The sequence below is a fragment of the Mobula birostris genome, chromosome 19, assembly GCF_030028105.1.
Source record: "Mobula birostris isolate sMobBir1 chromosome 19, sMobBir1.hap1, whole genome shotgun sequence".
NCBI lineage: Eukaryota > Metazoa > Chordata > Chondrichthyes > Myliobatiformes > Myliobatidae > Mobula > Mobula birostris.
Window position 1 is genome coordinate 40,856,782 of NC_092388.1, and position 13,259 is coordinate 40,870,040.

Consider the following 13,259-nt stretch of genomic DNA (forward strand, 5'->3'; position numbering starts at 1 on the left):
CGCCAACCGGGGGGGGGGTTACGCATGCGCGTGTCGCGACGCTGTCAGCGGGCATAGTCGAGTGAGTAAGGTGAGGGCCGATATTTTCTCGTTTGCTTAGGCAACGGATTTCGTACCGAACGCTTCAGCAGCTAGCGAGTTTTGTTATTAAATGTGTTTCTCGCTCTCTCACGGACGTAGTGTCGCAGACTTCGGCTTGCGTTTCTGTCGAGCCTTGAAAACGTTAACGCGATTCAAAGCCGTGACCTGTACGCAGTGAGTCCTTAGGCTATTAGTGGTACCGTACCTTGATCACTAAAGTTGAGTATTTTCCTAAGGGGTTGTCTATTAGTGAGGCCTCAGGTGGCTGTAGAAGCCGATCCGCGACCTACATAGACTGGTTCAGTGTGGGCAAGAGTAGTGGTGGCTGTGTTTAGTGGTTGGGTCTTTTGTTCAGTCTTTACTTTCGCAGAACGGCGGGCTATTAGCGCACTCGTGAGGGATAGCACATTCTGCTTTACGTACGGTCATTTGAAAACCACGTGTGTACAAGGTTAATGCGATGTGTCTGATCCTTAACCCCATAATATTGATGCGTGTGTGAATAATGATTTTTTTGAGATGTTGGGATCTAAAAGAGATGTCTCTATGGATGATATACAGGCTCACTTCATGTTACGAACGCCACGTATACATAAATGAGTTCCCGTAAATGTTACTAAATTCAAATGAGAACCAGTCTTGGTGGTGGTGGGGGGGTGGTGGCGGGGAAGAGGGTGGAACACTATTTATCAGTAATCGGGCACCACTGTCTTTTAAGTACACAGACTGTCAGTTTCAGCTTTTAAATGAGGCCATTTAAAGAGCCTTTCTTTGAAAATTGAAAAGTATTTTCTACTGTTATGAATAATGCCCGCTGATACGACAAGCCTATCGAAATCAACCATAGGGCATGGGACATCACGATTTTATACAGGTGTCCCCCACTTTTCGAACGTTTGCTTTACGAAACCTCACTGTTACGAAGAAAGGCAACGCGCGCCCCGAGCAGCAGCTCTCCCCCGGATTCAGAACTGCATTCTCGCCGGCATTGCTTAAACACGTGCCTGTGAGCAGTCGTTTGCAAGATGAGTTCTAAGGTGTCGGAAAAAGCCTGAAAGAGCTCGTAAGGGTGTTACACTTAGCGTAAAACTAGACATAAGTAAGCATTTTGATCGTGGTGAACGAAGTAAGGATAAAGTGAGTTTGGCTTGTGGAAGCTGACCAAGATGATGTTGAAGAGGTTTTGGCATCCCATGACCAAGAACTGATAGATGAGGAGCTGATGCAATTGGAAGAGGAAATGATAACAATCGAAACCGAATGAGTAATGATAAAAAGTACGACTTTAATTTTGAAAGGGTATGTAGGTTTAGGGGGTATTTGCAGGATGGTTTGAGTGCTTACAAAGAACTGTATGATAGAAAAATGTGCGAGGTTCAGCAGTCAAGCAAGCCTTCCACATCAGCCGCAGCAGACGACGAACCTCGACCTTCGACATCGGGGCGGCCAGACATAGAAGAAGATGAGCTGCCTGCTCTAATGGAAACAGACGACGACAAGATGACACCCCAGTGTCCCACCACCCCAACACCCAGGCCGCGGACAGATACCGATTCGCGGAGAATGCAGCGATAGCCGGGAGACACACAGCACATCTTTAAGAAAAAAGCCGAAATAAACATGCTAATTAATTACATGCTGGGTGGCACCTAATTAATTAGCTTGTTTATTTCGGCTATTTTCTTAAAGATGTGCTGTGTGCCCCCCAGCTACTTCTGGACCCCTGCATGCTTCGCAGCAATGTATCGGGTCGCTGCCTGGAGGGTGGGGGCCACTGCACCACCCCAACCTCCGACTCAGCCTAACACACCCAATTCCGGTAAGTGATACTATACTGTACATACATGATTTCTACTTTATATCAGCTGTGTATTTTTACGTGTTATTTGGTATGATTTGGCAGCTTCATAGCTTAAAGGTTACTGGAGAGCGCTTGCGCCGTGTTTCTGCTGACGGCGCTTGCGTGAGGTTTTCACTACGGAGAACAGTTCAGGCAATGAATGTGGAGTAGTATTTCTACTTTATATAAGCTGTGTATTTATCATATCATTCCTGCTTTTACTATATGTTACTGTTATTTTAGGTTTTATGTGTTATTTGGCACAAGTTGGTAGGTTATTTTTGGGTCTGCGAACGCTCACAAAATTTTCCCATATAAATAAATGGTAATTGCTTCTTCGCTTTACGACATTCCGGCTTACGAACCGTTTCATAGGAACGCTGTACCTTCGGATGGCGGGGGAAACCTGTACTATTGTCATTTTGCAGGGAAAGACGTTCACGTTAATTATATTTTATCAACACTGTTACAATACTGTGGAGGTATGGTACCATATTAAATCAAAGGTTCAAAGGTACAGTTTAACGTCAGAGAAATGTATACAATATACATCCTAAAATGCTTTTGCTTTGCAACCATCCACAAAAACAGAGGAGTACCCCAAAGAGTGAACAACAGTTAAATATTCAAACACGAGGAAATCTGCAGATGCTGGAATTTCAAGCAACACACATAAAAGTTGCTGGTGAACGCAGCAGGCCAGGCAGCATCTCTGGGAAGAAGTACAGTCGACGTTTCGGGCCGAGACCCTTCGTCAGGACTATTAGAACCCAAAGTCTCCCCCCACCCCCCAGCTCCCCAATTATGAGCTCAATTTGCCATTGCTCATGTGATCTACATTTGACTAACATCAGGCAGTAGTTACTGCTGCAGAAAAACTGCAAGGCATATTTTATGGGACCAAGATGAGCGCACTCCACTTCCCAGTTTTTACCTCCATTGATTGCTCCAGTAATTCCCTTAAAACCATGAGATATAGGAGCAGAATTAGGCCATTCATCATTCTGTGTATTTTCTAACTTATGGACAAATTCAACTATTCAACCGAAAAGTGGAACATGTTTGCAACCTAGGCTTGACCTGTAGTGGGCTGAACATGAGAATTGATAACTGATGCTCTTGATAAATACACTGAAATCTGGCTCTATTGAATGGATCTTTTAGCAGCAGTTTACAATCAATATCAGTGATTTGGATGAAGTGATTCAGTAAATATATCCAAAGTAAAAGCTTAAAATCGTCAGCAGTTCTGGATGCATCCAGGCCTGTAGATGATACAAAGATGAGCGGAGATGAGGGTGCAGAGAGGCTAAAGATATTAGAACATAGAACCTAGAAAACCTACAGCACAGTACAGGCCCTTTGGCCCACAAGGTTGTGCCGATCATGTCTTTACCTTAGAAGTTACCTAGGGTTACCCATAGCCCTCTATTTTTCTAACTTGTCCAGTAGTCTCTTAAAAGACCCTATCATACCCCCTCCACACTGTCTCCGGCAGCCTATTCCAGGCACTCACCACTCTCTGCATAAAAATCCTTCCCTGGCATCTCCTCTGTATCTCCTTCCAAGCACCTTAAAACTGTGCCCTCTCATGCTAGCCATTTCAGCCCTGGGGAAAAAGCCTCAGACTATCCACATGATCAATGCCTCTCATCATCTTGTATACTTCTGTCAGGTCACCTCTCATCCTCCGTCGCTCCAAGGAGAAAAGGCTGAGTTCATTCAACCTATTCTCATAAGGCATGCTCCCCAATCCAGGCAACATCCTTGTAAATCTCCTCTGCACCCTTTCTATGGTTTCCACATCCAACCTGTAGTGAGGTGACCAGAACTGAGCACAGTACTCCAAGTGGGGTCTGACCAGGATCCTATATAGCTGCAACATTACCTCTCAGTTCCTAAACTCAATCCCACGATTGATGACGGCCAAATCACCGAATGCTTTCTTAACCACAGAGTCAACCTGCGCAGTGCAGGTGGAGGAATCAGAGATCATCCGATTTGGTAATGATGTTGATGTGCAGAGGGATTTGGGGTCCTGGGACATCTGCCACTGCAAGATAATGTTTAAGTACAGCAAGAGAGTTTGGGAGCAAGTGTATAGATAGATGGTTTCCTTTAATTGTACAGGGTCCAAGTGAGACTGCACATAGAATGATATGTGCAGGCCTCGTCTCCTTACTTAAGGAAATGGTGATTGAGGAACAACGAAGCACTTTACCAAATTGATTCATGGAATGTGGAAGTTGTCCGATGAGAGATTAACTGGACTAAGCCTATATAGTCTCCTGAGTTTAGCAGAATGAGAGGTGATCACACTGAAACATGTAAAATCCTTCCAGGGCTTAACAAGACAGTGTTGGAATAATGTTTCTGTTAGCTGAGGTGATTGGAATCAGTGGTCACAGCCTTAACTTAAGGGTTTGATCATTCAGGACTGAGGCAAGAACCAAGTTATTCATTTAGAAGGAAGTGAAGTTTTGACATTTTCTACCAAAGCTTTGGAGGTTCACTGGCTAAAGTGTATTAAAATTACAGATATTAAAGAAATTGATGGATATGGGAATAGTGTTGATCAGCCATGATCTTATTATTGAATTTCTGGGCTGACATGAGGATCCAAATAGCCTACTCTTACTGTTGTTTCTTTGTTAAACTGCAAGAACTGGTTGCTGGTTTGTGGCAGTACATTAATCATTGCACCCTTAGAGATATTTGAAGTGATAACTTGTTACTCTTTGGGAGATACTCTTGTTGATACATAGAAATGTCTGTAACAATGAGATGTATAGATTGTTATATATTTTAATTTTATATTTTTTAAATGTGTTCGTTGTTACTTTTGTTTGCAGTGTTGACATCCAGAAAAATTTTAAATTGCATTATACAGTTTTGAATTTTAAACTAAAGATGCAACGTTTACTTTTCCTCTTTGCTTTAAGATCAGCTGGAATATTGAAGACGCAATGAATTATGTGGGGACAAATGATTCATGTCCTAGTCAAATGCCTGCAACAGAAGGCATACATGATGGCACTCTACAGAGCAGCACAGTTACTGTAACGTATTCAAAATCAGAGACCCCTTTACCTGTAACAGGGAATAAGGGAAGGATCCTCACCCCTGCAGAGGTGGAAATGCTCATGAAGGACCAGAGCTTGGTGTCAGACTTTAAACAACAAAAGCTGGAAAGAGAGGCACAGAAAAACTGGGATTTGTTTTACAAGAGGAACAGCACCAACTTTTTCAAAGATAGACATTGGACAACCAGGGAGTTTGAAGAACTGAATGCATGTAGAGATGTAAGTAACAATAAACTAGTGCAGTGATAAACTATCTAGCTGTGGGTCAGGAAACTGGTTGACTTTTAGATGTTTTAAAATGGTTTGAAATGGTTTAGCAAGCTGCCCAATTAGGATTAGTGAATAAATACGGGCCTTGGTATTGGTATACAATCCTAACAAATGACAAAGTGATAGGTATTAGCTCCCACTACTATTCAAATGGCCCTACTGAAGTCAGAATAAAACCTCCAGCAAAGGGTTTCTATAATTTTCCCATCCCTTGTCATTTCTGGCATAATTTGAAGTCCCATGTTTATTCCCTTTTTCATTGCTGCTTCTTCTTAGCTCCACCCCCTTGTTTACATTATGTTTCCAGCAAAGTTGGTGCAGGCATAAGGTGTTTTTCGGATGGCTGTCAACAATGGGAGATGTACTTCTCTATCACTGTTAAATTGATCATTACTTTTTAATCAGACTGCTTACTAAGTAATTACCAATAAACAAGACTGCGCTTTCTCTGTTATTCATTTTGAAAGGTGAATGCACATTATTATGAACTCTTCACTTGCATCTTCCAAGTGCTCACTCAGGCCAATTCAGATAGCACACAAACTTATTTTGTTGAGCTTCCACCACCAAGAATGCTTCCTTCTGCCCTGAGAGTAGCATGCCTCGACCCTCTCATTCTCCAGTGTATCTGCCCTTTCTGCTCATCTATCAATGTCATCTTCACACCTTTCAACTTTTTAGTCTAAAACATTCTTGCCAAAGCCCATTACCAATCCACCCACTTTCTTAGCTTATCTTCTTAATTACGTGCCTAATATTTTCTTCTATCACTGATGGTGATGTTCAGTTTTTAAGTGAAGCTCATGGTATCATCTTGTTATGTTAATGCTGCTGTAAATTTTCCTTTGCAGCTTGAGCATCAAAAACTGACCATCTTGGAAGCAGGCTGCGGAGTTGGAAACTGTCTATTCCCTCTATTAGAGTGTGATCCAAATGTTTTCATTTATGCTTGCGACTTCTCTCCCCGAGCTGTAGAATTCGTGAAGGTAGTCAAAAGTAGTTAAAATGTTAATATAAATATTTCTGACGTTTGTATTAACACTTTTTTTCTTTATAATCTTTTCTGCCAAAATTCTTAAAAATGAAATGTGTTAAATATATGATGGCGATAGATTTGATCATAAACACTATGTGTACAGATGATAAATGGTGCACACAAAAGTCTTGTTGATGCAAATATAAATACAAAAACCTTGAAACCAGCAGCAGAAACAGACAATTTGGATTGTTACATTACCGTCTAAGAATGAAAAACATTCCAAAGTACTTCTGAATGCCCTCAGTGCTATAATGGAAAAAAATATCACCTCTATGTTGGATATAGCATTATTCCACAGCTAACATTGTTATGACACTGAGGTACATCCTAGGATGCCCTGGGATATATCATTATTATCATCAGGATGTAACCTGAGGTCATCGGGTGTTTTGAGTTATTTCAGTATCTAACAACTTTACCCAGGCGACCCAGCCAGGGTGGATTAGGCCCTGGCTTGTGTCCCAGCAGTACTGGTCCATGGGTCACACCTTTTGATTCATAGCCACTTGGAGGCTTGCTCTGCAGCCTCTGTGATGGTCCTGGTGGCTGCTTTCTTTGCAGCCCTGTAACGCCAAAAAGAGAATAGGTTCTGCAGTGACCTAGCCAGCAAAACCTCTACATCCCACTTCTATAGGCTTGCATCGTGTCCCCAACCCATGTCTTTGACATGCAGTTAGATTTCAGTGGAATGCAGTATTTATTTGTTTTGTTAAGGAAAGCAATTGTTTCAAAATATTTTATAATTCAATAACTATTTTATGCAGTGTAGGAAGCAATTTAAAGTGACCGTAGTAAGTAATCGCTGATAATGATTCAAGTTTATGTTATAGAGGACAATTGATGTGAGAATCCGTCATAGAATTTTTTCATCTATTGCAATGTTTCTTGTTCTTAAAGCAAAATCACTTGTATGAGTCTGAAAGATGTAAGGTCTTTCAGTGTGACCTGACAAAAGATGATTTACTGGAGAACGTGCCTGCTGATTCTGTGGATGTTGTTATGCTGATTTTTGTGCTCTCTGCCATTCATCCTGAGAAGATGCAGATGGCCTTAGAAAATATTTATAAAGTAAGTACTTAACAAATCACACTATATTCTATTCTGCTGTGGCATATAATAGAATTAAACTTAATATTAATGGTCTTTTTGATCCGGATGCAGCGATTCAGATCAACGGGTTTACTATACACCGTTAGGCTAAATCTATAGAGTCTCTCAAAAGCAGAGGTGGAGGAGTATGCTTCACGATCAACTCTTCTTGACAAATATATCAGTGCTGTCCCAATTCTGCTCACCAGACCTGGAATATCTAGCAGTAAAGTGTCGTCATTTTTACCTACCTCGGGAGTTCTCTGGGGTCATTCTGGTAGCAGTTTACATTCCACCTCATCCAATGTCAAGCAGACTTTAGATGGTCTGAGTAATGGGACCAACATGCACGAAACAGCATAGCCTAATGCCTTCACCATCGTTTTGGGAGATTTTAACAAGGCCAGTCTGAAAAAATCACTAAGCAACTACCATCAACAGGTCACTTGCAATACCAGAGGAAACAACACACTGGACCATTGCTAAACCACCATCAATGCCTACTGTGCTATTTCATGCCCTCACTTCGAGAAGTCTGATCATCCTGCTGTACTTCTACTTCCTGAGTGTAGGCAGAGACTGAAGACTTCAGCGCCAGCAGTGAGGACCAAGAATGTATGGATAAGGGAGCAGAGGAGCACCTACAGGACTGCTTCAAATCAGTGGACTGGACTGTATTCAGGGATTCATCTTTAAATCTGGATGTGTATGCTGCAGTTGTTACCAACTTCATTAAAACCTGTGTGGATGAGTGTGTGCCTACAAAGACTTACTGTACATTCCCAAACCAAAAGCCATGGATGAACCAGGAGGTACGTCATCTGCTGAAGGCTAGATCTGTGTCATTCAAGTCTTGCAAACTAGGCCTGTACCAGAAAACCAGGTATGATTTGCAGAGTGCTATTTCAAGGGCGAAGAGACAGTTTCGAATGAAGTTGAAGGCGATATCAGGTACACGGCAACTCTGGCAGGGTCTGCAAGACGTTACTTCCTACAAAGTGAAACCCAATAGTATGAACGGCAGCAATACTTCACTACCAGATGAACTCGACGTCTTCTATGCACACTTTGAAAGGGAGACCACAACTACGGCTGTGAAGATCCCTGCTGCACCTGATGACCCTGTGATCTCCGTCTCAGAGGCCGATGTTAGTCTGACTTTAAAGAGAGTGAACCTTCGCAAGGCAGAAGGTCCTGATGGAGTACCTGGTAAGACTCTGAAAACCTGTGCCAACCAACTAGTGGGAGTATTCAGAGACATTTTCAACCTTTCACTGCTACAGCAGAAGTTCCCACTTGCTTCAAAAAGACAACAATTATACCAGTGCCTAAGAAGAATAATGTCTGCCTTAATGACTATCACTGGGTAGCACTCACATCGACAGTGATGAAATGCTTTGAGAGGTTGGTCATGACTAGACTGAGCTCCTGCCTCAGCAAGGACCTGGACCCATTGCAATTTGCCTATCACCACAATGGGTCAACAGCAGACGCAGTCTCAATGGCTCTCCACACGGCTTTAGACCACCTGGACAACACAGACACCTACATCAGGATACTGTTCATCGACTATAGCTCAGCATTTAATACCATCCTTTCCCACAATCCTGATTGAGAAGTTGCAGAACCTGGGCCTCTGTATCTCTCTCCGCAATTGGATCCTTGACTTCCTAACCGGAAGATCACAGTCTGTGCGGATTGGTGATAACATATCCTCCTTGCTGACGATCAACTCTGGCGCACCTCAGAGGTGTGTGCTTAGCCCACTGCTCTTGTCTCTATATACACATGTGTGGCTAGGCATAGCTCAAATACCATCTATAAATTTGCTGGCGATACAACCATTGTTGGTAGAATCTCAGGTGGTGACGAGAGGGTGTATAGGAGTGAGCTATGCCAACTAGTGGAATGGTGCTGCAGCAACAACTTGGCACTTAACGTCAGTAAGATGAAAGAGCTGATTGTGGACTTCAGGATGGGTAGGATGAAGGAACACATACCAATCCTCATAGAGGAATCGGAAGTGGAGAGAGTGAGCAGCTTCAAGTTCCTGGGTGTCAAGATCTCTGAGGATCTCAAAAACTTCTAGTTGTACTGTGGAGAGCATTCTGACAGGCTGTATCAATATCTGATATAGAGGGGCTACTGCATAGGACCAAAACAAGCTGCAGAAGGTTGTAAATCTAGTCAGCCTACAAAGTACCCAGGACATCTTTAGGGAGCGGTGTCTCAGAGAAACAGCGTCCATTATTAAGGACCTCCAGTACCCATGGCATGCCCTTTTCTCACTGTTACCATCAGGTAGGAGATACAGAAGCCTGAAGGCACACACTCAGCGATTCAGGAACAGCTTCTTCCGCTCTGCCATCCGATTCCTAAATGGACATTGAAGCTTTGGACACTACCTTGCTTTTTTTAAATATGCAGTATTTCTGTTTTTGCACATTTTCTTAAAATCTATTCAATATACGTAATTGATTTACTTGTTTATTTATTATTATGTTTTATTTATTATTTTTTACCCTCTGCTAGATTATGTATTGCACTGAACTGCTGCTGCTAAGTTAACAAATTTCATGTCACATGCCGGTGATAATAAACCTGATTCTGATTTTATAATTTAAACATAGCAGCACGATAGATTATTTTTAATTGAAAGAATTATTAATGTATCCTTGAAGAAACCAATGGCTAACTTTACTGCTCTATATTAAATATTAAGTTCATTATATACATTACTATAAACAAGATTTAGATATTTTCTGGCCTAACATTTCAATTAGAATGTACCCAAATATTTTGTAACAGGTGAATTACTCACATAGTCACACTTTTTTCACTTGGGAGCACTTCATGGTAAATCGTATACCAACTGTGACTTTGATTCTTGTGTATAACAGGTACTAAAACCAGGTGGATGCATCTTATTCAGAGATTATGGACTGTATGATCATGCCATGCTTAGATTCAAATCTGGACACAAACTTGGCCCAAACTTTTATGTTCGACAAGACGGAACCAGATCCTTCTTTTTTTCTGATGGTGAGATTGTTTAATGGTTTTCTTTTCAAGAAACTTTCAATTAGAATATTTGCATTTGAACTACGTAAAGGCTGCACTTGGAGTTTATTGAAATTATTAAACCTAAGAGATATGCTATCAATTGAGCCAACCTAAATAACTCTCTATCTGGAAGGTATTCATGTTTGGTCTTGCCACTAGATGTTCTGCCAGCAGCTGTTTCCAGACAGCAGTCAGCAACTGAAATCCTTGGAAATATTGTGAATTTTGTCACAGGAAAGTTGAGCCTTATTGTGACACTGTCACTGTTGTCCTTACCAAAAAGGAAGTTATTGTTAAATCAAGGCCTTATGTAGCTTGCATGCATTTGACAGACTCAATGGCACAATTTTGTAGAAAGCCAAGAGACCCTGAAAGGGTAGTTTCTTAGGAATGTCAGAAAATTTATTTTTTTAACCTTGTTCCATCAAAATTTGTATTTGGGTGAAATTTCGTAATGAAATGGGAACAGTGATAATGTTACTGGATTGTAGCCCTGAGGTCTGTACTAATGATGCATAGATAAATTCAACTCATGCTTTGGCAGGTGCAAAAGTTAAATTATGTTAATTAAATATGAATAAAAATTTGATGTCAATATTAGTTACTATAAATCTAATAGATTATCATTTAAAAATTTGTTTGATTCACAATGTCCTTTGGAGAAAGAAATGTGTAAATATATGGACATCCAAATTGGGAGCATTCAAATCCCTCAGAATCATAAAGCTCTACAATCTTTCGCCATTTGGATAATATGCTTCTTATCTATATCTCCTGACAAAATAAACTATCTCACATTATGCTCTTATTTGCTTGAACTTTACCCTTTCATTTAACGTATCTATATTCATTTGGTGTTGTTCCTTTTCATACCATGTGGCTCGTTGGTGGCATTTTTGCAGTTTCCATGGCGTTTGACTTTCTTATGAGGCCGAATTGCTAGCTCGACACTCAACCCAGCATGTATGGAAAGCGTGGAAGGAGCTGGCTAGATTCGAACCCAGGATCATCCGCCTTGAAATCTGGTGCTGATGCCACTACAGCAGTGGCTAGCTGTGTATTCTCTTGTGGTCTCGTAATATTCTCTGCACAACTTACCTTCCTATTTATCTTTAGCTTCATCAGCAAATTAGCAACGATATCTTTGGTACTTTGAAATCAGTTATTTAAATTGTAAAAGGTTAATGCCCCAACAGTGATCCCTGTGGCACAACATTCATTATAATGCTTCAACCAGAAAATATCCATTTGGGCTACTCCTTATTTCTTATTAGCCTGGGAATCTTCTATCCATTTAGATATGTTGCCTACAGAATGTGGTTTTATCTTCTGCAGTTACACTAAAATGCAGGCACAGCTGGTGGAACTGCTACTGCATAACTCCAGCAGCGGGGATTCAATCCTTGTATCAGGTGACATCTACGTGGCCTTTGCACATTCTTCCTGTGATTGCCATTGTTCCAAACTTGTGTTCTCAAAATTCCTTACAGTGCAAAAAGAGGTCATTTGGTCATCGAGTTTGCTGACTCTCAGAGTACAGAATCAGAATCAGGTTTAATATCACTGGCGTATGTTGTGAAATTTGTTGTTTTGCAGCAGCAGTATGTTGTAATACATAATAAAAACTATAAATTACAATAATAAGTATGTATATATATATATATATATATAAAAAATTAAATAACATAATGCAATAAAAGAGAGGGAAGAATACCGAGATACTGCTCAAGGGTTCATTGTCCAATTCAAAATCTGATCACAGAAGCAGTTTTTGAAACATTGAGAGTGTGTCTTCAGGCCTCTGTACCATCTTCTCGATGGTAGTAATGAGAAAGGGGCCTGTCCTGGGTTATGGGGGTCCTTAACGATGGGTGCCACCTATATTAATCTCATCCCCCACTTATTTCCCTGTGACCATTTCTCCCTTGCATGCCATAAACACCTGAGTTTTTTATATAATATACTCACCTACAGTAGGGGCAATCTACAATAAACGGTTTACCTGCTGTTCATTACTATTTCTCCATACATCTTGTTTTCCCTGTTGTAGTGGTACAAATCTGCAAGCAGTGGTCCTGAGAAACCTTAATATGGACTTGTATTCCAGGAAATCTCAAAAAGTATATGGAAATATATCCTGGTGTTTCGCACTTACTGCCATCCCTTAACTAATAAAGTAGTATCCCTTCATGTTAACCATCACTGGGAAGAAGCACTAAACATGTCAAAGGAATATAATTAGTGGAGCAAAAAGCATTATTGTCTGTATTCATTTTTGTATCTTTTCACTGCAGAGTTTGTGGCACAGCTCCTGACAGCTGTTGGCTATGAAGTGTTGGTGAATGAGTATGTTTTCCGAGAAACTGTTAATAAGAAGGAAGGTCTGTGTGTTTCAAGAGTTTTTCTTCAATGCAAATTTAAGAAGTCAAAGAGAGCACTGAGCATATGTAACACAAGTGATTCCATCAGCTGATTTTGTTTTTGATGTCTTGATAATTCACCCAGACAAACTTTGCAGAGAGGCGAACAATGCCAGACCTGTACCTGAAATGCAAACAACAGAAATTCTGCAGATGCTGGAAATCCAAGCAACACACATAAAAGTTGCTGGTGAACGCAGCAGGCCAGGCAGCATCTGTAGGAAGAGGTGCAGTCGACGTTTCAGGTCGAGACCCTTCGTCAGGACTAACTGAAGGAAGAGTGAGTAAGGGATTTGAAAGTTGGAGGGGGAGGGGGAGATCCAAAATGATAGGAGAAGACAGGAGGGGGAGGGATGGAGCCAAGAGCTGGACAG

General features: G+C 41.1%; 1 protein-coding gene across 4 annotated transcripts; it reads left to right on the forward strand.

The window, feature by feature from the left end:
* The first annotated feature begins 35 nt into the window (after nucleotides 1–35).
* On the forward strand, nucleotides 36–13,058 carry mettl6 (methyltransferase 6, methylcytidine). Of its 4 annotated transcripts, none has more exons than XM_072283494.1 (6): nucleotides 36–70; nucleotides 4,869–5,223; nucleotides 6,126–6,260; nucleotides 7,211–7,381; nucleotides 10,303–10,444; nucleotides 12,760–13,058. In XM_072283494.1, the coding sequence occupies exons 2-6, from the start codon at nucleotides 4,888–4,890 to the stop codon at nucleotides 12,936–12,938; spliced, it is 963 nt and encodes a 320-aa protein (XP_072139595.1). In that variant the 5' UTR covers nucleotides 36–70; nucleotides 4,869–4,887; the 3' UTR covers nucleotides 12,939–13,058. The 4 variants fall into 4 exon arrangements, with proteins under 4 accessions (XP_072139595.1, XP_072139593.1, XP_072139594.1 ...); XM_072283492.1 differs by having other exon boundaries at nucleotides 37–70; nucleotides 4,864–5,223; XM_072283493.1 differs by lacking the exon at nucleotides 36–70 and adding an exon at nucleotides 1,826–1,900 and having other exon boundaries at nucleotides 4,864–5,223.
* The last annotated feature ends 201 nt before the right edge of the window (nucleotides 13,059–13,259 follow it).

Bases quoted from the DNA above. Each gene is read 5' to 3' on its own strand.
- mettl6 (XM_072283494.1), top strand. From the start codon at position 4,888: ATGAATTATGTGGGGACAAATGATTCATGTCCTAGTCAAATGCCTGCA. The intron at 5,224-6,125 runs GTAAGTAACAAT...TTTCCTTTGCAG, and splicing joins AACTGAATGCATGTAGAGAT to CTTGAGCATCAAAAACTGAC. The intron at 7,382-10,302 runs GTAAGTACTTAA...TGTGTATAACAG, and splicing joins CCTTAGAAAATATTTATAAA to GTACTAAAACCAGGTGGATG.